Here is a 27,143-nt window from a genome sequence, read left to right as displayed (position 1 = left end):
GATGGCAGTCCTTCTCAAAAGACTCATGGCCTGCTTAGACACCAGCTAGTATTGAAGATGAAACTAAGGAGACATTGATCTTTCCACCCATTTTTAAGATTTTAAAAGATCTTTGGTGTCTTCATAAGCTGAGGAATTGATTTCCCTACTATTTTCATGAGACATGCAAGAAGATGGAGCCATTAGCTTTGCGCATTAGAAGGGGAGTTCAATCAATATAACGGGCTGATATGAGTAGAAAGAGGAGACTTCCTAGTGAGAAAGACAATGCTGGTTTAAGAAAGGGATTGCCTGTAAAAGAGCTGAGAAATTGTTTTCAATTCTTAAATGGGAGTGAATGTTTGCCTAAGTCTCTGATAACCATCAAACCATAATAAACTGGAAAGATAGACTCCATACAGTTGCTAAGACACAGTCAGGTTTATTATGTTTAATCCTTCCATTTCATGTCTCTCTCTAGTTTTTCAAGTAATAAGCGTTACTTTCCATTTATTTCACATGCAGTTACTAAAGCAACGCCAGCAAACTGCCTTTGTTAAAAAAATTAGAAATATGGGAAAGAAACACTGTATTTTAAACAGAGATTGAACTTCAGGCCTTTAGGCCTGGCCTTTCGTAGAACCAGAAAAGTGCTAATGAACTGGGCATTGACAACTGGCACATCTGGCAAGCTGAAAAATGGAGCAGTGGCCTGCATATAGAAAGAATGACATTGGGTTTCAAGCTGCATTACGTCCTTTACTGTGCCCACAATTCTCTCTTCCTTTGAAAAACATCGGTACTTTCCTGTGCTTCTATAAATATGAGTTTTAGAAATGTGTGTTTTTTGCAACTGCTGAGAGCTGCAGCTGCAGGTAATTATTAAACGCAATCCCTTCCCACTTAATTTATATGTCCTTAATCGGGCCATATGTTTCATTGAATCAACTCCTAGAGAACATATCTATAATAATAAAAGGGTAATGACTCCTACTTCACTGGAAAAGAAGGGAGGGAGATTATTTATCTCTATCTATAGATGTTAAGAACATGTGTGTGTGAGAGAGAGAGGGGGGGGGAATTGAATTATTGCTTATAGATGCTATTTAACTGTGCCTCAAACGTGTTTCTTTCACATTATTCTCTAAAGCATTGGTTCCCAATTAGCTAAGTACTATGTACTTTCAAAAGCCAAGACATGGACCCCCTACTTTTGAGAATATTTATAGCTCTATGGTAGTATTTGTTATCCAAATGGTGCAGGTAGTCTGCGTAACACCAACTGGGAACTACTGCTCTAAACCAATGACAGTAGTTAAAGCTTAAAACTGAGTCTGGACATTTTTGTGGCAATGTGAAGCGATCCCTAGCCCTTTCTGCTTGTATGTGCCCATAACGTTACACACAAGGTTACACAGCTAAGCTGCAGCTCCATGACTGCCCTACTGGTTAAATCTAGGATTGCTACATGTGGGGGGGGGGGCAGACCTCTTGTGCTACTACCCCGGCCTATGAAAAATGAGTTGGGAACTATAAATAAGTAGGTTAAGTGCCTTGCAGCAAGGCAACAATCCAGCATAGAGTTAAGCATTATGTACCCCATTGAAACCAAAGGTGTTAAAAGTCTATCTAATTCTGTCTTGGAATATGGCAAGTGCCCACAACAAACCCACAGCTAGATATGTTGTGGTGTGTTCAGAGAACCTAGGATAAACTGTGGGTAGCTATCCAGTGTCCATGTGGAATAGCAAAAGCCCGGCTGTAAGAAGTCTATTACAGTTAATCCTTTGCACTAGGAAGTGGAGACCCTCAGGCCCCTCTTTGGTCCATACTCCCTCACCAGGCTACACCAGTCTGCCCTATTCCCTCACTGAGTGCTTTTGACTGGCTGGAAGGTGTCCTTGACCTGTTGCTTGCCTGTGTAGAATACTGCTTACCTGTTTTCCCTTAACTGCGGAAAAAAGAGCTAGAGATGTCCTTAAAGATATCTGAAAGTTCAAGGTAAAAACCTGGAACAGTCCATGAAACACTCATCAGAAAGTGCAATCTAGAACATTGTTAAATGCTAAAGCCCTATTGATGTCAAAGGGAGTTAGACATCTGTACCATCTCCAGCAACCTGTCCAATGGATTATGTGATTCACCACCACTAATGATTTGGGTAAGGGTGCACAGTTGCTTAAACAAAAGTTCTATGGCTAATAATGTAAATAATGGGAATTTATGGGACACGAGGGTGTCCCATCAATCAGAGTAATAGCATGTTGCGCCACACTCTGCAGGCAAGCCCTTTCAAATGAAAATACACTCAGCAGGGTTTTGTTTGATAAGGGTCATAAATATAGGAATGCTGTTATCTTAAAACTTTATAGAAACATTTCCTGTGCTAAAAAAATAACAATGCATGTGTCCAATGGAATAAAATTATTCTCAATTCTCTGTTTTCATAAGATGTAGAGAATTTCAAAACCTTGTTGTATTTGGGTATTTGTGGGGGGGCGGGGCAATGCTGAATCTTCGTTCATTTTAAATCCTTTAAACAACTTGAAGTATGTACTGAGTTTCAAAAATTAACTCTCCAAAAGTCATGGGTGTCAAATTAAAGATCAAGGATAATGTCAGATTTTGCCATTTCTGCCAAAGTCAGAAGGGTCTGGAGAAAAAGAAATGATTAACTGGATCTGCAGTGTTAACACTCTCAGAAGTATCCCCTGAATAAAGTCCTTGAAACTCTAAGGAAACCAATGAAAATTAATTGCCTCATTCTTTTTAGTTTGGTATAAAATGTGGATTCATGAAACACTATCCAGACATGCCTTTCCCTTGTCTCCCACTAGAGAATGATGCCTAACAGTGATAGGTATATTTGAAAAATGAAATAGCTTCTAGCAAATTAGCCCTTGACCTACCAAAAGTTCATATGAGTGCCTCCATACTCTACTAAAAGAACATTAGGTCATCCTTATCTAATGTGGAAAAATGAGAGCAGGGAGAAGCTAGAGCTGGGGTTTTTCTTCCCAGTTTTCTACCCAACTCTTTTGTAGTTTTATCCACACCCAAACAAAAACACACAGGCCTTTGTGACACACACAGTGGTGTGCCACAGATGCATATTGATTATTAACCGCAAAAAATATTTACCACTATTTACCATGTCCTAGTAAGAATAGAATGTAATTATATAGGGCTCGTCATTTACTAAAGGTAAAACAATACATATTTCTAACTCATGTGTTAGCCTAGTACAGTCCTGTTTCTAGCATTTGTTAAGCCTCAGACTTCTGTATACAAAATGTGGAGGTATGTGAACTTGTGCTCTTCATGTTATGCCTAATTTCCTGTGATATGGAACTGTCACAAGTCACTTTGACAGCCTGGAGCCTGACCTCAAATAGCGCATAATGAAAGGGTGCTCAGCTCAGAAGCTTATATTACTACATAGCTAGAGAACCTATCATTTAAGCATTCAGAGATGTTAGCCAGCACCCACTTGGCACATCTCTGCCTAATATACTGTAATAATGAAGAATAATCCAGCCCTTCTACATGAAAGAAAATGGACTGGTGAGCAAATTGCTGGGCTTTGTCTGCAAAGCATCCCTGGAAGGGGCTTAAATTTAACTGAAATCACCGAGCATGTGCTCTCAAATGCTGCTCTCACTAGCAACAGACACCTCTGGGATTAAGTGCTTTGTGCAGTCGGGAAGCCACTATATGACTAAAGCCAGATAGAGGATGCTATCCTATGCAAACTTACTTGGGAGCAAGTCCCATTGAACGTAAGAGGACTCAACTTCAGTGTGAACATGTGTAGGAATGGCTGCATAGGGCAAGCTTTATGATTCTTTCAGTAAACAAGATGTGTAGTTTATAGGCAATTCATGCTGCTTTTTAGCTGTGCTTCTAGATGCTGAGCCCATTGTGCAAAAAATTGTGCCATGTGTAGAACTCAGCACAAACCAGCCTCATGAAAACTGTTTAAAACAACAACTGTGGCTCATTCCACATGAGTCCATTGTACAAAGGCCACGTTACAAGCTTGGGATATGGCTACAGAGCAGCTGAAAGTCACCACCCATTGAATAGAAACCAAAGTTGCCATGAATTAAGCAGTTTGTGAGAACTGTCCACAAACGCGAGCAGTTGCATGGCTATACAGTGGTACCTCGGGTTACATACACTTCAGGTTACATACGCTTCAGGTTATAGACTCCGCTAACCCAGAAATAGTACCTCAGGTTAAGAACTTTGCTTCAGGATGAGAACAGAAATTGTGCTCCGGCGGCATGGCAGCAGCAGGAGGCCCCGTTAGCTAAAGTGGTGCTTCAGGTTAAGAACAGTTTCAGGTTAAGAACGGACCTCCAGAACGAATTAAGTACTTAACCCGAGGTACCACTGTACTGTACAATGGTTCTTCCTCCATGAGATGAAATCCAGGGCTGAATTAAATGTAATGTGGGGAGAAACGTGATGATCATCCACAGTTTTCCCTTTTTTTAAAAAGCAGCTGTAGAGCACCTGAACTAGATAGGGTGCTGGCTGGAGGTGTCTATCTGCCCAGTCATGCCAGATAGTTTCCTCCAGCTTCTGCCTGTGGACTGATACTAGTGTTGCTCTCTGTTCTGCCTACCAAATGGGTGAGTAGAAGTGTTCCCTGTGGGTAGCAGCTAGCAGAAAATTCTGAAATGGGGCATTCATGTGACAGCACCAGGCCTGATTTGGGCTCAATTGCTGTGCATGCTGCTGGTTGTTCCTGAGTCACTCCCCTCTACTTTCCACCCTGGCTTGTATGCACAAAAAGGTGACAGATTTGGCAGTGGCCCTGTGGTTCTGTTAAGCCCTACTGGGCAGTGGCCAGATTTAGGATTCTACCCTGGCCTCTTGATAAAGAATACAAAAGAGCCAATGTGCATATCAGATTTTACTCATGATGGCAAAATCCTTATGAATGCATTTTTGGGTGCTTTAGTAGCTGTGTGAACTACCCTTTCTATGGTCAAACTACCCATTCACTTCCTGTGGCTGTCGGTGCCTCTGTGAAAGATTTGCTCGTCTCACAAAAAGATGGAGTGAACCATATTATTGGTATGTTATGATTTTCACAAGAAAGCTAATTTGCCACTGATTGCAATTGTTAAAATAGCCAGCAAGGAATACTGAATGACGATGTTTATATTGCAGCTTTAATATCAACCAACTGCCTATTCTTCAATATTTCTAATTACTATTCAACAGGAGAGCATTTTAGTATTTACAAAAAGTAATAAACTGCAGGTTAATCTTGTGTGTTCATTACTTGTTGAAAGAAAGTCAATGGCATACAGCAGAGAATAGATCTAGATTTGGTATTCTCAGTGCATTTATAATCTGGTGTATTACTATTTACATTTTTTCCTCTTATATATAATCCTTTATTCTCGCAGTACTGTGAGGTAAATTAGACTGAAATATAACAACTGATAATCCAGTAAGATGTTTGGTTTACTGGATTTGAATCCATTTCTCACTGGTGTAAATCCAACACTCTTAACTGCGGTGTTCCTTAATTAATAATAAGCAGGCCAGAGAAGTTGAACAAGAAATAGATTTATTAAAGAACTATGTACAACAGGTCTTCTCTCCTTTAGCTGCTTTCTCTCTCTAGCTTCTAGCCTTGCCTCCTGTTTGGGTCTAATCTCTTAAACTAGATGTGGGAGGTGCTCTTAAAGTTTAAGATGGAATTCTAAACACTGCGCTACTACAATTGTTACATCAGTGCAAGCATTTCAGCTTACTTGATGGAATAATCTACACTCTCGTCCCCTGCATCATATTCTGGGGGTTCTCCTCAACCCCCAACAGCCAATTTGAGGGGAGATACAGGGGCATGTAGGCAGGATAAAGAGCAAGTTGCATTACACTAGGGGGACTTGTTGCACTGGCTCCCGCACTGGGTTGAGAATGCAATTGGAAGAAATATATCCTATGTTGAAAATATCCAGGAAAATGTCATCCTTTGGAAGTGAAAATCTGGCCAGTGATTGATGGGCAGCAGCACAGTAATGTGTGTGGTGGGAGAGGGGAGAAAATATCCATGCTACTTTAGTGTAGGTTTTGCTAGTCACAAGAACTTAAGTCAATGGATATCTGGCTCTTAAGTGCTCTTCCACATTTTTATTTCTTAATTGCGCATTCATCCTGATTCGTTTGCAGGAAAATTGGACAACACTGGCTATTTCACAAGCATTCATTTTGATTTGTTTGCAGGTAGGTTAGAAGACATTGCATAAATTGCAAGTGTTATCCCTCACTTTCCAGTTAATTCCCCATCACTTTCCTTACTGCAACTTCTTATGGAAGTGAAAATCTGACCAGTGATTGATGGCCAGTCCAACTTTTTGCAGCCACAGGAAGTGGGCTTGTTAGGCAAGACGACCGCCAATCAACCATAATTGCACAACCTGGATTTGCTTGTACATGGTTGAACCCCACCCCAAAACAGCAACAGTGTGGAAGCGCCCTAAAATAGTATATGACATACAGTGAGCCACTGAATGAAACAAGATGCTGGAGGAGATAGACCTCTCATCTCATCCAACAGGAGTCTTCCTACATTAGGCTGGGAAAAACAGAGCCAATAAATTTTCAACCTGAGAGCTGGAAGGATTGTGGGCCTCACACTTTATCACTGTATTTTGGAAAGCCTTGGTCTGGGTTCCCAGTAGAAATTGCTAGTAAGCGGTAGAGCAGATGCAACTGATTTTACTGTCTCTGAGAGCATGCATTGTCAGAGGAGTTTTTAAAGAACTGACACCTGCATGACAAGTGTCTAATCCCATTGCCAGCTGCTTCCTATGACTGGCAGCGGAATATGCAGTGGTGATATTTCTTCCCTGCCTATGGCCTGCCAGAAAGAATTGGTCAAGGGGATGATCTTACACAGAGGAACCAAAAAAGTACAACGCAAGGAATACTTTGCAGAAAGTCAATATAAAGTGCACATCTGTGCAAGATTACTTAGCAGGCCTAAGGCACTCAAATCCATACTCTGGCGTCAGCGCTGGGCATTTTAGTTGACAAGCCTTGCAATTTTCCAGACTCTTCTACCTTATAGCTGCTCATTAATTACCTTCATTTGTCAGCTGGCAGTGCAAACAGGGTACAAATGTTTAGTCTGCATCTTGGGTTAATATCTGGGAGCAGCAGCAGTGGATGGAAGGCTTCCAGAACTCTGCTACATAACTGCCTTCTGCTCAGATTGCTTAGCTCTGAAACCAAGCAGCCACCTCAACATGTTTTCCCTTCTTAATAATGTGCCAGCTGAACTTTCTTTGAAGTTGTTGCAATAGCATTCCTGTTGGCATTCATAAATAATATTTTAGAAAAACCACACCGCCCCAACACTTTTATTACTAATGGAGTTTGTTTTGTTCACAAAGTCATTCTAGCACTCAGTTTGGGAGCAGTGTTGTGAGCTGGAGAGAGAGCGCTTCTTGGCAGATGAATATTCAAGGCCTCTTCCCAGTTCCACCTGAATTGCCAGTAGCAGTAGGGGAAGGCAGATTCTCTCTCCCGCTCCCCCAACTGCTTATTTGTAGCTGTTACAAACACATGCCTTTCCTGCCCTTCTTGGAAGGAATTCAGACTGAATCCAGTATTCATCCTCATAACCCTGTGAGGCATGCTAAGCGGAGCAACAGTAACCTATGCATGGTCACCAGAGAGATACTTCACATATGAGACAACTGGGTTCCACCAGCTGTTCCCATGCCAAACACATTTGTCCCTAAATATGATTACAAGCATGCTGTGCATCACAACCAGTTGTGGCTCTCCAGTGTCCTTTCCTGCCTTGCCCCTTGCCAAAAGTTTAGAGTTAGGCCTCCCTGTCACCCTTGTTTGTTTACATACAGTGGTACCTCGGTTTAAGAACAGTCCGGTTTAAGAAGATTTGGTTTACAAACTCTGCAAACTGGAAACAGTGTCTTGGTTTGAGAACTTTACCTTGGTCTAAGAATGGAATCTGAATGGTAGAAGGGAACCAGAGACGGGAGGCCTCATTAGGGAAAGCACACCTCTGTTTAAGAACAGTTTTGGTTTAAGAACGGACTTCCGGAATGGATTAAGTTCATAAACCAAGGTACCATTGTACTATGGAAAATGTCAGGTAAAGTGGGAGCAGAATTAGCTGGTGCTAGATACAATTCCATGATAAAGATCTAGGTAGGAAATAAGTGAAACCAAACTAGATTTCTCTCATTATTTTGACTCTCAGACCCTTTGCTTGAAGGTACTCTCTGAAATCAGTACACTGCTTAAACATTTTCTCCCTTTCCCCCTGATCTTCCAAAGTTTAATTAGGAATACTGATCACATTTAAATCAATGCATCCTGGAATGGGAACTTCCTCATCTTTCATCTTGATCAGAACAAATACCCAGAATAACTCATGTCAGTGAAAAACAATAACAGTTACATATGTTAAATGTAATGGGAGCACTTTCCATAATTAATTCACTAGTTAAGAATGGCCTATTTCACTCTAACTCAAATTGGGACAGACAAAGGTTCGGCTCCATTTTCTCTGCAGTTCCTTACAATGAAAGTTTGCTTTCCCTCATTTCTTTGTCTAATATGAATAATGGTCTACAAGAGATGGCCTATTTGTGGAACTCTATATTCCATAAACCTGGGAGGAAAGTGCTGAAAATCTATTATACTGTCACTCAGCACTATCACTAATGAATTCTGGCTCGTTCCCACTTCATTACTCAACTTACAGTGAATGAAGGTGTTTTTTAATTATTCAGTAATCTCTGCCCCGTTTTAAACAATGTACTATTGGCATATTAGGCAGCCCAATCCTACAGCCTGGTACGAAAGGGTCAGATAAGAATGAGCAAAAGAGATCCTTCCTCAATGGCGCAAACAGGGTCAAATTCAGCAACCTGGCCTAGGAGAACCCCTCAGTTGTTCACAACTGAGAGAAAAAAATGAAACCCTGTATTATCACTAGAAGGGGGAGAAATTTGTCAATTTATTTTCTCTTAATTTCTCGTTTTTCTAAGCTTAAATCCAGTTATCCACATTTCCACATTAAAAAAAAAAATCTTATGAAAATTCATCTGCATTTCCCTGTGGATTTCTCTTAATGTAACACATTCGCATACAGGCAACTCCCAATTTATGCAGGCCTGACGTTCCAAGGCACCACACGGTGTCAACGAAATTGCATATATTTGAAATACCATTAGAAAAAGCTTGCAAACAATCTTTAAACCTCTGGAAACCCTTTTAAAAAGCCCAGCAGCACTTACCAATCACCAAACTCCGCCATAACCACTCCCTCCAAAACTCCCTGCTCAAATTCAACTCTCCACAGGCCTCAATGGTCAGTGCAAGGGCTCCTGGGATTGCATTTGCAAAGGCTCCTGGGATTGCTAGGTGCTGTTTTCATGTTGGTTTTGCTCTTTCTGGGCTCTTTTAGGGCTGTTTCAAAAGTCACTTCTGGCTTCTGCATGGTTGCATGTCGATTGGTCGTTTCCTGTATGCAGTTCTGCCTAATATACACATTTGTGCAAACCAATCTCCCCTAATGGAACACACTAGGGTTCCCATACAACTGGCATTTCAAGGTAGCAGTGTCTGTGCAGAAATTGGTAAAATACGACTTTCGCCATGCCCACACCCAAAAAAAGCTCAACAGCTTTCCTGTCTGGATTTTCCTGGTTTGAAAAATGGCAACCCTAATTTAGCAAGCCATTTAACTTACTATTAATTTCAGAATCTGTATTGTGAAGCAATGCAGCATCGCAACATACTAACCTCACACAGAGAGTTAAGGGAGGTTTGTGAAGACCTTAAAGCTTATCTGTTCCACGTGCCAGTTTAATGTCTCTTGATCAGAAAGGAAAGATCGCCCAACAGCAAGCACTGCTAGCTTGGCTTAACCAGGCAGTAAATTTCATGGTGGTCTTGAGGCACCTGTTCACACTTAATTGAATTGCCCTTAATTTGACCTTCCCCTGACATCTGTTTTTGTGTAACAGCCAAGTAAAGTATGACACAGTTTCAAATAGACCAGTGTCTGGCACCTGTTATTTTATTATTTATCACTGAGATTGTGTCAGCGTTCACTTCCATGTGCTCAGTGCTGTCCAAACATGGAAAGATAATCTGCTCTTTCCCCCAAAATATCTTTTTAAAAAGCTGAAATATAAATATATTGGAGTGCCTAGCAATAGTTTAAGAAAATAGTCACTTTCTCCAAGCTCAACACACTCACCCCATCTGAAGGGATTTAAAACCAAAAATATAAGTGAACAGGATCACTGGCTATGATCCAGCAAAGTCTTCACCCATAGGAAAAGGACGGCCTGCATGCATGCACACTCACACACAGCTTCAGCAGTTTCTCTGTTTCTTGTCTTGCAAAATAGGTTCAGGAACATTGCTGGAATAGGAAAAAGCAGAATCAAATAAAGTATCCAAAGCTTTATTAGGATAACTGCTGAGGCAGAGCAAGAGACTGACATGAAGGCAGGCAAGGAATTATAGCAAGGAGCTAAGCTGTAGTAACTACAGGTAGGGCAATAGTGACATTGCAGCTGTCAGACTTTAACTGCAAATCTTCTAAATAGCTGTGGCAAGTTAACTTTTTCTTTACACGTGGAGAACCAGCCCTTATTTGTGTGCCCAGGCAGAGACCCCCCAACCCCAGGCAACACCCGAGTGGAATAATGACTCGTGACAACGTGTTATGAGATTAAAATTGGCCACAACTTTATTAAACCAAGGAAGACCTTGGCTTAGGCATTGGACGTTTATCCCTCCCAATGGGGATCTGGGGCACATCAGGGTTAACCAATCTGTCTGGGGATTGGGCTGGCTCTGGAAGATGTATGTTTAAGCAGAGAGCCCGCCCCCCATTTCACCACAACACAGGGGAGTGCACTGACAACCTATCGGCATATGGCCAATGACTCCCCTCAAAACAACCCCTTTAACGGGGAACCTGTGTCACCACTTCACCCCCTCCCCCCATTTAGGGAAGATAGACTAAAGGATTCTGCCCAAGACCTAAAACCGCCAAAGCTGTGACATTTTGCTACGGGGAAGGCGAAAATTTCTTCCCTATCCTTTAACAGCAACCATCATAAGACCGTAGCAGCGCCTGCATACCTGTAAAGAAGAAGTTAGCCTGCAATAAAAGGCCTAAACTAAGGGAGGGGAGGGCAGGTGAAACTCTGGAGCCGACTGAGAGCTCCCAGGTAGACTCCATCCCCTTTTATGCTTAAAGAGCGGACCCTACCCTTACCTGGGCCGCTCCCCTGGCTCCGCCTCCCCAGTCGCGATTGGTTATTAAAACTGAGGATTGGTGGGAACCTCAAGGTTCGCGACTTGGGGAGGTGGTCCAGGAGCACTCTGCCGGGAGTCACATAGGGTCAGGGGTGCTGTGCGCAGGCACACAAAGGGCGCCCTCCGTTTGATGTGGAGAGCAGTCATTACCACAAATAACTGCTGCCACCAAATACCTATACAATAGTGTTTACTAGCACCTTTAACTATAACTCAGTAGCTGTGGTATTTTATACATGGTACAAAACCAGCCAGACACACTTTTATAATTAAATAAAAGTAGCAATATATTTTTATTGTTTATTATAAAGATGTGATAAGGTAAATACTATACTTTAGTCAATTACAGTGGTGCCTCGCAAGACGAAATTAATCCATTCCACGAGTCTCTTCGTCTTGCGGTTTTTTCGTCTTGCGAAGCACGGCTATTAGCGGCTTAGCTGCTTAGCGGCTATTAGCGGCTTAGCAGCTATTAACGGCTTAGCGGCTTTAAGAAAAAGGAAACAAACTCGCAAGAACTCGCAATACGTTTCGTCTTGCAAAGCAAGCCCATAGGGAAATTCGGCTTGCGGAACGACTCAAAAAACAGAAAACTCTTTCATCTAGCGAGTTTTTCGTCTTGCGAGGCATTCGTCTTGCGGGGCACCACTGTACTGTTTATTTAAGACTTATGTTTTACTGTGGTAAGCTTGCATTATCTTTAAATGACAGTTACAGAAGTTTACTTTTTTAAAAAAGTTATGGTTTTATTCTTTTTGCAAACTGTTTTGAGATTTTATTACAGATGAGTAGTGTATAAATCTTGTGAAATAAATAAAAGTAAGTAATAAACACATTTAAAAGGTGATTCCCCACAGTAGCTGAAAGAACTTGCACTGTGCTATCTTTCTCCCCTACTGTTCAGAAACTGGGACAACTTGCCAAAGTGAATTAAATAAAATAAGCGAATGACATCATCAAAGCTTTTAAGTTAAAACTCAGGTTTTCAAAGGAGTTAATTACTTTTTTAAAAAAAGGTTTAAGGGCTCACACCTGCCTGAAATGTGCCTGCTGACTTCTCTTTTTGGCCCAGTTTAAATGAGGCACTGGCAAAGTGCTTGCCCACGTAGGCAGATGTGGTCATGTTTAATGGCATTTGATCCTGTGCGCAGACCAACGTGAGTGTAGTGTCTGCATGCTGCTGCAGCGTCTGCTGAGCCTGCAGTTCATTTCGAGTCAAATTATGGGGTAGCTGCACACAGAAAAATCACTTTTTAAAAATGTTATGCCAATTGCAATAACTGCCCACACAAATAAACATGTTTGCCCTGCTAATGTCTCATTTAAATCATGCCTTCCTTCATCCCAGATGTTTACTCAACACTGAGGAAACTTCACTCAATATACACTCAGTGGTGGTGCCCCCTCCTCCATTGTTATTATTAGCTCACCTGTTCAAGAGCTGTGCCTTGGGCAATGAAAATAGACCCTGGGGCTGAGCTTTGATGACACCAGGCTTAAAATAGTCCTTCAGTACACATTAAGAAAAGAAAACAAAACAGAATCTTCAAGAGGTAAATTTGGACTGCGAGGGCTCCTTGCTGCCTGTGCAGTTCGCATGCAGCTTAGTCAGCTACTTTTTAAGCATTAAAGCTCTGCTGTGAGAGCTGCTTTTTCTGTGAACTCAGCCCATGGCATTCCTGTAAGACTGAAAGGTCCTCGAACCAAGGTGGTGGCAGGGCCAGTCACATAGGTCATTGACAAGAAATCAGCCTCCAGCTGGGGTAGGGAGAGAGGATTTTCTGTTAAGGATTCACCTGATTACAGATCTTTAAACTTTATGAGAGAAATGGGGAGCGTGTGACCAGCTCCCATCAGCCTCAGACAGCCTGGCCAGTAGTGAGGGGAAGGGTTGTAAGGAGGCAGTGATTTCTATCCTGTGCTCATCACAGTAAGCACTTCTGCAAAAATCTACATTGTTGTAGTGTAGTGGTGCTGACCTTTAAGCCCTAAATGGCCTCGGTCCAGTATACCTGAAGGAGCATCTCCACCCCCATCATTCTGCCCGGACACTGAGGTCCAGTGCAGAGGGCCTTCTGGCGGTTCCCTCACTGCAAGAAGCCAAGTTACAGGGAACCAGGCAGAGGGCCTTTTCAGTAGTGGCACCCGCCCTGTGGAACACCCTCCCACCAGATGTCAAAGAGAAAAATAACTACTAGACTTTTAGAAGACATCTGAAGGCAGCCCTGTTTAGGGAAACGTTTAATGTTTAATAGGTTATTGTATTTTAATATTCTGTTGGAAGCTGCCCAGAGTGGCTGGGGAAACCGAGCCAGATGGGCGGGGTATAAATTTATGATGATGATGATGATGATGATGATGATGATGATGATGAGTCTCACTAACTGCAATGGCTGACAATCGACTTCAATGCATTTTAATGAAAGGCAAATTCACAATAGTGAATATCACTTGTATTCACTTCCATGATTTCCATTCCTGACCTTGGACAAATATGCTAATTGAAGCCATTTTCACTTTTGTTTCGGACAGAATTCTCCTGCATCCTTAGTGAGGGGTGAAGGGAATTGGAGTCCAGCAATGCCTGGAGGCAGACAGCTTCCACACTTCTGCTCTCACAGCAGACTTCCCCAACCTGGTACCTTCCAGATGTTTCGGACTTCAACTCTCATCAGCCCCAGCCAGCCAAAAACTGGGATGAAACCAGGAAAAGTGCCCCCCCCCATTGCGCATTTACAATATTTCAAAGGTGCCTCAGCTGCGCAACCTCTGTGTACACAGCTCTCAAATGTATCCAAGCTTACGGACTGTCTGGTTGCTTTGGATGAGCCCCAGGCTGTTTAGATAAGTGAGGGATGTACTGTACACATATTTGATTCATGCGCTGGAATAGCGCTATTCATTTCAGCAGAGCTCTATGTCTAGTTTTAGTGAAACTGTCTCCCTGAAACCCTTTGCTGGCTGTTTCTTCCAGTGTTCACAGCTGCTGACTGTTTTATAAATGTTTGGGTCTGGTCAGCACTAGTGTTCCTAACTGTTGTCAGTACCAGTGGAACTGCTGCAACAAAGAGAGATTCTCAAACCTGGTGGAAGAGGAACACTTATTTGAGAAATATCTACCATTGAAGCGTGCTGTGTGAAAAATGGCAGAGCTTTCTTTGTAGTGGCACCACTGTTGAAACAGAACTTCAACTTTTGTAGCCATAGAATTATATAATTGTAGGAAGGGACCTAGGGGTCATCTAGCCCAACTCCCTGCAATGCAGGAATCTCAACTAAAGCTTCCATGATAGATGGCCATCCAACCTCTGCTTAAAAACCTCCAAGGAAGGGGAGTCCACAACCTACCGAGGAAGACTGTTCCACTGTCGAACAGCTCTTACTGTCAGAACGTTTTCCCATGTTTATTCAGAAATCTCCTTTCTTGTAACTTGAAGCCATTGGTTTGAGTCCTACCCTCTAGAGCAGGAGAAAACTAAATTATACTCAGGACAGAGCCATTGAAAACAATAGCTAAGATAGGGGTAACATTGGATATAACCCTTAGTGGTAGGCATATTATTAAATCCTTTGGATATCCCCAGGTACCTTAAATGGGAGACTCCCCCCCCCCACTTGAGATAGGGATGCTTAAAAAAAATGCTACTGATACTTAACTATACATTTGTTCCATACTGCTTTCCTATTTTGGGGACTTGATTTACTGCAAATCACCTTGAGCATCTTTTGACCAGGGCCAGCTCTGCCATTAGGCAGAGTGAGGCAATTGCCCAAGGCAGTAGATAGGAGGAGGCATCAGCAGAAGCCGCCTTGTCTATTCCTCCTGAACCCCCTGGCCATTCCACTATGCTACAGATCAGAGGCACACTCTGTCATGCAGATAGAGGGGCTCTGGGGGCCTCATTGGCCGCTGAGCTTAAGGCTAACCACCTAAACAAAGATGCTGGTTCTTTTGTTAAGTGTGCCACGTACAAGTCCTTGCATACAAACTGATGCTGCATGTGAGGATTTGTGGAATTAGCTTGTAATGCTGGCAACGTAGGGTTATTAGCTATCTCTTAAAAACTGCACGCAAGTAAATATGAGAACAATGCAGCCACTCTTCCTGAACTTCCTTTTCCCTAAATTGCATTGGGATGATGTTTATCCCAGCATATAGGTGAGACTCCTCTGTCTAGGGAAATTCAGCCCTTCAACTATTGAAGCCGAAGGAGGAGAAAAGCACCATGTGTTTCAGGATCCTATTCCTCCTTAGGACCCTACTGCCTTCCAGGTGCTCCAAAACCCCACCCAGATGCATGCTGCACGGTTTGAGAACCACTGGATTACAAGTGTTAAATGTTTTTAAAGGAAAGTGTTAACAGAAAGTGAACATTCGGATATGGTTGAAAATAAAAGTCAGCGAAACAACCAGGGACATAGAACTTATGAATGCTTTTGCCAAGAGTGGCAATAAATTATTTCAAAGTAATTTAGGTTTTCTTCAGCAAACATAATGCAATGTAGAAGAGCAGGGTCAGAATGCAGATATCTCCTTTAAAACTCTTACTGGTTATCTATGGTTAGCAGCTAGACTTGTTATAGCTCAGTTTTGGAAAGACTTGAAAGGGGCACATTTATCGAATGGTCTTAAAAGCCTTTGGCAATTGGCCCTGATAGCGAAATAGACCAACAAAATATCACTCCATAAAGGAAAAAGATACAAAGACTAATTTCCAACTGACTGATACTGTTTTTACTGATTGCATGAATAAGAAAAACCACCCTGAACTCTCACTAACATCCAGGCTTTCTTTCTTTTGCTCTGGGTTAAATGATATTCTATGCTTTAGACTGCTGTGTTGTTTTTATGATGTTAGCTGCTCTGAGCCTGGCCTCGGCCGGGGAGGGCAGGATACAAATTAATAATAATAATAATAATAATAATAATAATAATAATAATAATGCTTTATTTTCAGTATTTTTTGTTTGTTTTGAAAACAACAACAACCCTAATAATGTTATTTTTAAAAATATACATTATTTTTTAAAAAGAAGATCAGGGCCACACCTACTGGCCATGCCCCCCCCCATGCCCTCTGTCAGCCATCCATGTATTGAGGGAAGATGTGAATAGGGTTGTGTGTGCTACAGGTGTAGGGTCCCTGTACTGGGCATGTGGGGGGAAGGGGATATAATGACAGGGATGGAGTTGAAATAGAGGGAATAGAGCTGATTGCCCAGATAATATTATTGCATGGATACATTTCTGTATTCTTATTCTGTTACCACTTACAACCTTTCTGTATCGCAGCACATCGTTCAACTATGGAACTCTCTGCCACGGGAGGCAGTGGTAGCCACCGATTTGGTTGGCTTTAAAAGAGGAGTAGACAAATTCATGGAGAAGATGGCTATTGAATGCTACCAGCCATGATGGCTATGCTCTGCCTCCACGGTTGGAGGCAGCCATGATTCTGGATACCAGCTGCTGGAAACCACAGGAGGGCAGAGTGCTCTTGTGCCCGACTTCTGCTTGCAGGTTTCCCGCGGGCATCTGGCTGGCCACTGTGAGAACAGGATGCTGAACTGGATGGGCTGTTGACCTGATCCAACAGGGTCTTCTTATGGTTTCATGTGCTATGCAACCTGGTCCCAGTTACCTGAAGTTGTCTTGCTAAGCTCAGTGGCATTTACTCTCAGTGAGGTGTGAACAGGATTGCCGTCCTAACATTTCCCCATCTTTCCTCTTTAGAGTTCCCTACAGTGAATCCCAGAGAATGTGCCCTGCTTAGCTTTGCCTCCCGTTTAATTTAGTGACTGTCCTGGTCCCGTGGGTTTCCATGAGGCGTGGTCTGAGTCCAGTCTGAGGTCGAGGGTGCAATATTGAGGCCATCCGTCAAAGCTGAAGCTGGGTCCAAGGCAGGGAGTCGGGCGAGGTCAGGAGATCCAGCAGGACAGGATGCAGGCAGGAACTGGCTACCAACAACGTTGCTCCCACAGCTTGGGACTGGGGCTGGCTGGCTTTTATCTGCCCCGAGGCATAGGACAGTCCACAGGTAACTCGCCTCTCCTGTCCTGGAGGCGAGCACTCCTCCTGGGGGAACTTAGTTCCCTCCGCCTCTCTGCCCTGAACCTGCAGCTCAGGAGAGGCTGGAGGATTACCGGACCCAGAGGCAACCTCAGCCTCCCCTGACAGGGCTGAGAGTGGAGCACCTGCAGGCAATGGGTCCTCCATCCCCTCAGGAGCCAGAGCAGACTCAGCTGGTGCCTGCACCTGAGGATCCAGCACAGGTGAGGACCCTTTAGGCTCATGCCCCAGCCCCGGCTCAGCTGGTTCTGGAGGCGGGGAATCCTCTGCAGGCTGGGATTCCTCAGGTTCAGCCTCCAAGTCTGAATCCCAGGCCATCACAGTGACACACTGGGCCAGAGTCTGGAATTTAATGGGATGGTGGGTGCCGCCACTATTCAACCTGAGCTGCTACAACTTATATATTTTCCCTCTCTGCTTTCTTTCCTCTGTCCCTTCCTTCTGAGTTTCCCCATGGAAGAGAGAAGCGAGTAACCCAAGCTTGCCATCCATCATAAAGTGTCAGTGGGATTCTCAATAGAGCCTGTGGCAATAGAATGATGGAAAGTGGTGTCATGCAAATTGTCCAATTAATTGTCTAATGAAAACCATGCACCCTTCTCTAACTCTCTCAGTTTAACTATATTTAGTTCAAGTTGCACGTAGCACAACTGAATGACTCTCTGTTATTCTTCTAGTGGAATTGTTTATGCATTACATTGAGGACTGCTTCCTATCTTGGTGATTTTCTACTTACGGCAATAACAAGTAAGTAAGTCGCATATTAAAACTCAGTCTTCACCAAATATTTACCAGATGATGTGTACTCTGAAATCAGCAAAAGGATCTTTTTACACAACCAAAATTAATCCAGGACCAGCTGCGGGGTAGCACTAGGATCAGTATTGTGATGCTGGTATTCAGCAATATTATAATTCATTATTGCCTATTCACTACCATATCACCTTTTTAGTTTTTAAAACAGGAGGCATTAGGAGTGGGACCCTGATGCCAACTCATCGTCAAAAATGACTGAGCCACTTAATACGACATTGTCCACTTTACATTTTAACGAGCTAGATTTAGATTTGGTCCTAGATATGCCCCGTATCAGGGATTCCAGAAATGCTTTTGAGGGACTGGAGGAGGTCCAATATTAAATTTAAAATAAAATTCAAAATAGGGTCCAAACAGTTCAGTATTGTTTTAGAATGATAGAAGTACTGGCACACTGTTCAGGGCCCAGCCTCTTCACCCTCAACCTCATCTCCCCCTCTCTTCCCACACGTTAATTCTCAGAGCCAGTGTGGTGTAGTGGTTAAGAGCAGTGGACTCGTGACCTGGTGAACCGGGTTCAATTCCCTGCTCCACCACGTGCAGCTGCTGGGTGACCTTGGGCTAGTCACACTTCTTTGAAGTCTCTCAGCCCCACTCACCTCATAGAGTGTTTGTTGTGGGGGAGGAGGAGAAAGGAGAATGTTAGCCGCTTTGAGACTCCTTCGGGTAGTGATAAAGCAGGATATCAAATCCAAACTCTTCTTCTTCTTCAGCTCTGTTGGACTCCTCCCTCTACAGCAAAAGCTCAGTGCCCAGGGCACAGCAAACCAAGTCCTGCAGTGGTTCCTAGAAAACAGGCTGCACCTCCCTTATTCATCAGTTAACCTTCAATAGAACAGTTATCTTTCCCTTGATCATCTGTAACAGGGAGCACTAGTCCCCGCCCCTCCTCTTACTTGTGTCCCTGACCTTGATTAAATTAACTGCACAGTGTTAATCATGTGGAAATGCAGAAAACCTCTTTTCTTTTTGTGATATCTCTCAATTCAGGGAAAAAACAGATTTGATCATCACAGTTTAGAAATAAGTTTTTATTGAGACATATTACTTTTTGGAAGAAAACACAAAACAGACTTTTAACAGTTCTGAGTGCTGGGTGGAAACCTCCGAAATGGTGCCAATGTAAGATGTGCTTATCAGAGCTCCATGGATTCCTTTTTTAAATCCTTTAATTACGTGGCGAGGATTGCTTGCTGCCCCCCCCCTTTTATAGGAGGCAAGGTTGTTTTAAGTGCTCCAGCAACCTCAAGGAATTTGTATCACAGAACTTTGTGAAGCCGGTGTTGTAAATTAGTTTTAATGAAGCCAAACAGCCTTACAGCCACCGCCCAACTTCATGGCGGTTATATCTGCACATTATAAAAATATTATTTTAAGTTCTGATTGCTCAAAATATCCATCTACCCCCAGAACCAACTAAACAACTTTTTTATATATATAAAAAGGGAGTGGAAGGAAAAGGATACAAATTAAGTGAGGCAAGTAGGAAGAGTACAGAAAACAGGAGAGATTTCTGATTCCAGTAGGTCCAAAAATTCAGATCAGATACAAATAAATGTAGTGCTTGTATACACCTGTTCAGTGTTGTTCAACACTGGTTAAATGTTCCTTGTCCTTGTGATTGCCAGTTGTTGAAGATCCTCAGTCCAAGATTCAAGATGTGGCTGAGTCGATGCTTTCCAGTGCCAAGTAATATTTAAGTACCATGCCATTTTTATGGAAAGTGCTGAGCATTAAATTGAGGCATCAGAGTATTGTGGCTGAACCAGGACATTCTGATATGAATGCTGGAATGGGGCAATAATGGGACAATACTATAACATAGGGGCTGAAGTTCCTTCAGGTGCCATATTTCTCCAGCAGGGTTTTGATTTGTAAATCACAATGGATGAAATCTATCCAGGGCCCAAACAAACATGCAAGACAATATTCTTGCAGTCTGAGGAGGAACATAAGATGGACTAAAATAGAGTTCTACTGTGATGATTTGTGCCTATAGTCCTATTCCTACTGAAGGAAAAATATAAGGTACTGTGTGCCTGTATAAGCTTTTCTAAGGATTTCAAATTGCGGAGGAAACATTAGGAACGTCAGATAAAGCCAAAGTTCCAGAGTTACGTTTAGCACTGAAGCAATAGCACAACTGCAGATATTGACAAAATGCTGAGATGGGTAACTTTAATTTCAATTTTTAATTCTCAAAAGGTTTAAAAGTACTACCACTATCTTTGGGACAAAGACTCAATATTCCACTAGAACCAGGTATCCTAAGTTATCACATATATTTTAAACCGTTCTTTATAATCATCATCTGTGATAATTTCTGGGTTACCAAATGTGAATCTCCGTGTGAACCAAGTTTAAAAGTCACAAAACCTAGTGAGGGTCTCAAGTTCTTTCATATCTCACGTTGCTCTAGATCTGAATGTTAAAATAGACACATTCCCTGGTCTGGTGTTAAAAAGTCAAAGTTCTGTATTTTAAAACTCCATTGATTTTACTGGGGGAGGTCTAAGCATGTGTTCCACTTTCTCACTGAAACCAATGTGTTATAAGCGTGTTTCATTTCGGTTGGATTGTGCCCCATAAGTTATGCCAGAAAACCTTGAAAGGGATGTTTGTATTAGCAAATGAGCTTTATCATAAACTTTCTCCCTATCTTGTGGTTTTAAAACAGCACTATCTGCTTTCTATTGAGAATTTTCCCTGGAATAGTCTACTGCTGTGAAAATGGCCAGGATCTCATAAAGTCAGCATTCTCATTTGATGAGCTCAAGTAGGAGAGATTACTATTTAAACAACAATCTTCGCTGTCCAGTGAAGTGGCAAGGGGAATAATCAAAGAACACAAAACACAGAAGGATATTATCTTAATTGTAAGATTAGCTGATATATTTCCCTAGTGGGAGATCTCTTTCAAAAGAATAGCGTTTTCTTAAAGGTAACTTAAGAGACTGACTCTAACTCAGAAAGCTTAATTCAGCCAAAAACATCAGACTTCTGGTCAGCACAGGTCCTGGAAAATTGCACTTTCTGATTCCACTAAAGTGTTGCCCTTACTAGAAAGTGAGTAGTCCTGCCAAAGATGAAACCATTTTCTCATACCCCCAACACCTTCCAAACATATATTTGCTGACTTGACAGAAGGTGGAAAGTTCACGGTTATTGAATTCATCTGTGCTAATACTTGGTCCTTCCTTTCTGCTCTCTGGTAATCAGAACCGCTAGTAGCACCAAGCAGTGAAAGATACAAGAGAACACCTTTCCTTAACCTTGGGTATACTTCTTTAATTCCATATAAGAAAATATGGCCCAGTTCAAACATTTGCTTACTCCACTTGTGAGGAAGTTCACAGAAAAGCTCCATCAGCTCACTATAACACACATGGGGCTCCAAATTAGGATGAATGAATTTTGCAAAATCTGTGTGGGCAAGTTGTGGAATAGAGCAATAATCTTAATTAAAGTACGAAAGTTATTTTCCTCTTGGCACTACTGAAGCACAGAACTAGTAAAATGTAATGGGAATGTACGGTAAGTGGGTTTCAACTGCATCTTGAAATAAGCCTCTTCTTCACGAAAGTGTAATTCAGATACAGAAACATGATTTTCCACATTAATTCTTTACTCTTTATTGTATTGCACAAAGTATTAAAACAATGCAGGGACACCACTATATTCCCTGACGTACCATCTGCTGCAGCACAGTCTCCTTTGAGCTTCCCTCTAAAATCATAAAATAACCCATTGCAAAATTTCAAAGATTTGTGTGTCAATGTCAGTAACTGAAAGGAACAAAGCTAAAGGATCAGATACGTATTTTCCATAAATGCACACAAATATACAGTTTATACAATGGCTCTCCCAAAAAAATGCCAAGCAACAGCTCACTGGTGCAAGTGTGTGTGTGTGTGTGTGTGTGTGTGTGTGTGTGTAGAATCTGATGTGAATGTGCATAAAAACAGATTTCAGCTCATAAAATAATGCAGTGAGTGTAATTCATCTCTTTAAAAATTGGATTGTCTAAGATAGAATACGTATTGGCATAAGAGCTCACATAAGAGGCTCCAGTAACTTCAATGGCACCAGTTTGTATTGGCTACATATATTTCCCATAACAGTTGAACAGAAGAAAGCCATTCCCATTTGAACACAGAGCTATGCATTAACACTCAACAATAACAGTGCAGCCAGAATGAAAAACATTGCTAATAAAAAAAAACCCCTACTATCATTCTGGGAAAGAGTTACATATTAAGTAATGCTGAACTAATTAACATTTAACCTTCACTTCATAAATCTTCTGCCTGGCACACACAGGGTCCTTGAGAACCAAAGGGTTCCTGAAAATGAATTAATTGTCCTAATCCAAATGTTATGTTGACGACAACTCTTGGTTCTTAGAAAACAGTTTCATTGGCTGAAAATTGTGTTGTTAAAATACCTCCTCTTGTTATCTGACATTTGCCATGTTAAAAAAATCATGGAAATTAAGTAAAAAAATAGTTTAAAGTCATTTGTTTTAGAAAAATTGTCTACTGCAAAGGGAGTTGGTTTTGTATATAAACACGCAAGTCACAATCCATCTAAAGTTAAGCACACTTAAATCCCATTCATCCTCAAAAGGTGCACCCAATGCTTTACTGAGAAGTAAGGCTCACTGAGTTCAGTGAGGCTTATTCCCAAAGAAGTGTGCAGAGGATTGCAGCCTCAATTGCTTAACCTTAGCTGGATGGCGCCTGTACATTTCAGTTGTGTTTGTATGAATGACTGAGGCAAAAAAGCAGCAAGTTCTATGTTTTGTTTTTGTCCATTACGTTGAGCACTTCATCCAAAAGTGATGGCCCGAGGTCAAGTTGCAAAGAAAGAAGAGGCTCTGCCAGATCTGAAAGGGAGTCTTCTGATTTAGGCTGAGTCTTGGTTAGATCACATGAAAGATGGCCATTGTCAAATAACTCCTCTGTTTGCCATTCAGCGTATTGCTCCGAAAGGCTGGATGAATGACTGTCTCTCCCATTAGTATAATGCGATGTTGGGACGTTCCGCTCCCATGTGATGTCATCTTTGTATATTTTCCCATTCTCCAAGTGTTTGCTCTTCCCCTGCAACTTTTCTTCCATTACGGGCTCGCAGCTATGCCTGGGATTCCTTAAAGGCCCCAAAGAGTCCTGCTTTGAATTAAACGTCACCGGTGACAACAAGGGCAGCATGAGGGCTTGAGAACCACCAATGGCAGGAAGTGATATGGCATTTTTGAGGACCGGAGAAGGCGTTTCGGCAAACACAGAGTCAGAGGTGCTGTTTGCCCTGAGGAACTCATTGTGGCCTTCGCACTGGCTGGCTGTCTCTCCCTCGTTCCCAGGTAAGAGCTCATAATTCCCTTGCAGGAAGGAGATGTCTCCAAAAACATCGTGCTGTCCTTCTTTCCCGATATGAATTGTGTGGCGAAAATCACCGAGAGGTGGGCTGATCATATCAGGAGACAAAATGTCCCTCAGCTTGAATTTCTTCCCTTTCTTATTGTTGCCGGCTTTCAGGTAGATGGGTGTCTTGGCTGGCATCTTTTCGCAGTGTTTGAACAGCGGCAGGGGGGATTTTTGGTACAAAGGAAGGAATAAAAACAGTCAGCAAGTCTGAGTAGCTCTTCTCCAGCAAATCCTTCTTGTTATCTATGCCATATTATTGACTCTGGCATTGGTTATGAACAGGCATTCACACGCCACCGCTGCTGCCTTCCCCGCCTTCCAAAATTCTGTGCCCCAGAATGTCAGTGTAAGCTTCCCTCCTCAAAGTGACACTTCGCTAGGCTTGCAAGAATGCTCACTTTCCTCCTGGACTTCAGCAACCTGCATGAGAAATAAAAGAGGTTATTATTAACTTGCTCTTCATGGTTCATTCAATCTGATATTTGCACAAAAAAACCCAAAAACAAAGCAGCAACATAATTAATAGCACTCTTGACAGCTCCAGCGTGGAGATTAGCTGTATGAAGTTGCTTCCCTTCATTAAGCAGGATAAAAGGATTCCTCTAACGAGAGGCTAACCAACCTTTTCCCTGACTTTGTACATTTTGAAAGCCAGAACTCCTTAGACGTGGTTGCCAAATCCAACCCTCTTAATAAACTTACTATATTGGTTTCTCTTGGTTTTCTTATTTTGTCAATCATCTTCCATCTTAGTGCCAGGCAAAGCCCACACCTTTGGACATTCCAGAGGCACTTCTAAACATCTGTACCAAAAAGTTCCTTCCTCATTAAAAACAGAGGTTTATAAACATAGCTTTGTGGGCCTTTGAAACTGAAGCTGGAATATCTTTGTATGTGTAGTTTGGAAGATCAAAGCTGAAATTGTTTTAACAGATGCCTACAAATTTTAGGGTTTATCTGGGCAATCAGTTCAAAGAATGCCCTTCCTTGCCCCTCAGTTTCAGTTGCATAATCTGACAAGGGTTGATTCACAGGCTAAATAGTATGATATCCAGGCTACTCATAATGGATTGGGGTTGGAATGACCTCGCTGCAATGACTAGGCTACTGCCACATTTATTTGCCTTTTAAATTGTAGGGGTTTATTGTTTTTGTTTGTTATTATGGTATGTATTTTTGTGTTTTTTATATCGTAAACTGCCCTGTGATCCTTGGATGAAGGGTAGTTTGGAATTTAATAAATAAATGATGATGATAATATTTTTTTAAAGGCTATATTGTATACACCCTTGTGCATCCCAGGTGAAAAGCAGGGACCTGCACAGGTGTTCAAATTGTAGTCTCAGTTTTCACTGCATCAAAACCAACAAGTTTACTAGTTTCAAACTTGCTCTTTGCAGGCTGAGTTGTGGTGGATTTATTTAAGTATGCTGTAGTTTAGGGTACAATCCTATACACACATACCTGTAAGTAAATCCTGTTGAACTCAATAGAACTTACTCCTAAATAAACATGAATAGGATTGGATTTAGGGAATAATCAGGAAAAAAGGGTTCATTTAAATTTGCATTCTCTTTGCTAGCGCAATGACATGTGATTTCAAAATGGTAAAGCTAATTTTGATTAAGGATTCCATCAGCTTTACCATTTTGAAATTTAATTTATTTCCTAACAGGTATGCATATTAACTGGTTGCTATAATAATTAATACAAATATTTTTTTTAAAAAAAACACACCAATCAATAAACACATAAATATAAAAGACAGGGTAAAAAGAACAACAACCCTATAAATGATTTTATATTACAAACTATGTTCAACCAGGAACACAGAAATAGAATCAGTATACAAATGAAATCAATGTAGTTCCCAAGACCATTAAAGCTGAAGTCTGATTTTTTAGGGAACTATTTTCCCAGTAATTTTGCTGACTAGGATTTATAAACTACAAAGTTTAGAATATAGCAAAGCTTAAAAAGAAGTTTATCAAATACATTCACACATAAACAGTTCCAAATGAATATACAGAAAGAATAAATATAACATAACAGCAATATATTTTAAACTTTCTTGTTTCAATATATAGGTCAATTTACTACAGGCTTCCTCAACCTCGGCCCTCCAGATGTTTTTGGCCTACAACTCCCATGATCCCTAGCTAGCAGGAACAGTGATCAGGGATGATGGGAATTGTAGTCTCAAAACATCTGGAGGGCTGAGGTTGAGGAAGCCTGATTTACTATATAAAAGCCATCATATTTAAACACTTGTTGCATGAATAATCATAGGAGGAGAAAAAAGATAATGGGAAGTACAGTACCTTCCACCATGCAACCTGAATTTACCAGTATGTGATCCCACCCGAAATAACAGTGTCAACCTTAAAAGCTGCGCCAGTTTCTCAGAAGCAAGATATTTTCTCTGGTAGTTTTACTTTACACAGGAAAGTAGCCTTTAATTTGCTATTTCACATTAAGATTTCTATTTCTTTCTTTCTTACATTTATATCCCGCCTTTCCTCTGATGAGCTCAAGGTGGCATATATGGTTTCTTCCTCCCCATTTTATCCTTACAACAACCCAGTGTGAGAGCCAGTGTGGTGTTGTGGTTAAGAGCGGTAGACTCGTAATCTGGTGAACCGGGTTCACGTCTCCACTCCTCCCCATGCAGCTGCTGGGTGACCTTGGGCCAGTCACACTTCTGTGAAGTCTCTCAGCCCCACTCACCTCACAGAGTGTTTGTTGTGGGGGAGGAAGGGAAAGGAGATTGTTAGCCGCTTTGAGACTCCTTCAGGTAGTGATAAAGCGGGATATCAAATCCAAACTCTTCCAAATCCTATGAGGTAGGTTAGGCTGAAACTGTAACTGACCCAAACTCACCAAGTTCTAGTCCAACACTCTTACTACTCTTACTACTACACCACACTGGCTAATTTTGGCTGTTCTTTTTTTTTTTAAAGATGCTTCCTATCATTATTATTTTATTTTATTTTAAGATGGTGAAAGCATTAAGTGATGAGAGCTATATCACTTGCTAGTGTTATTATAGACACTATTCAATGTTTCAATTAAATTACCAAATAAGAAGAAAAGACATATGTAGATTTTTTAAAAAAAACTTACCTTCAATTATCTATGTAATCCTGTGGAAAATTCTCTAGCTGTGGCAGAGCGTGGTTTCTGGAAAAGAAGAGCGGAGGAGAATGAATGTTGCCTGAAAACACTCTCTTTTATACTTCTGAGATCCCATCATGCCCCTCAACTAGTCAGTTATGATTGGGTGGCTCCTGTCGTTGGCTTATCTGTAAACATCCTGCCTGGAATTCTTCAAATGCTCCCTGAAAGAATGTGCATCAAAGTAACTTCATTTGATTGTATTAAAGCACTACCCCCCACTTTCACTGACTTAATCACCCTATAGACTGAATTACTGAGACTTCATACCTCAGTTCAGTAACTTCAAATAATCCTATGTCACAAATTACTCAATGTGGACTTTTGTTTCTGAAACAGAA

At 41.6% G+C, this 27,143-nt stretch overlaps 1 protein-coding gene and 1 long non-coding RNA gene across 4 annotated transcripts in view; both read right to left on the bottom strand.

Moving 5' to 3' along the window:
• LOC310704040 overlaps positions 1–9,374 on the bottom strand; it is a 57,757-nt gene extending 48,383 nt beyond the window's left edge. The window contains exon 1 of one of the 2 annotated variants that reach the window (XR_014524509.1): positions 9,276–9,374. This is a non-coding gene — a long non-coding RNA (uncharacterized lncRNA). The remainder of the gene's footprint in view (positions 1–9,275) is intronic. The other variant, XR_014524510.1, reaches the window with a different exon arrangement.
• Positions 9,375–21,809: 12,435 nt separating this feature from the next.
• The window catches only part of CDC42EP3 (CDC42 effector protein 3), a 30,565-nt gene continuing 25,231 nt past the window's right edge, over positions 21,810–27,143 (bottom strand). For both annotated transcript variants that reach the window (XM_083496978.1, XM_083496979.1), the window contains exons 2-3: positions 26,752–26,808; positions 21,810–24,048 (exon numbers count right to left, since the gene is read on the bottom strand). In XM_083496978.1, the coding sequence (XP_083353104.1) occupies positions 22,996–23,763 (768 nt within the window). In that variant the 5' untranslated portion in view covers positions 23,764–24,048; positions 26,752–26,808 and the 3' untranslated portion in view covers positions 21,810–22,995. The remainder of the gene's footprint in view (positions 24,049–26,751; positions 26,809–27,143) is intronic.

The sequence above is a fragment of the Podarcis liolepis genome (genome assembly GCF_965112155.1).
Source record: "Podarcis liolepis genome assembly, chromosome: 3".
Lineage (NCBI taxonomy): Eukaryota > Metazoa > Chordata > Lepidosauria > Squamata > Lacertidae > Podarcis > Podarcis liolepis.
Note: the sequence above shows the minus strand (reverse complement) of the source record. Positions and strands in the feature narration are given on the sequence as shown.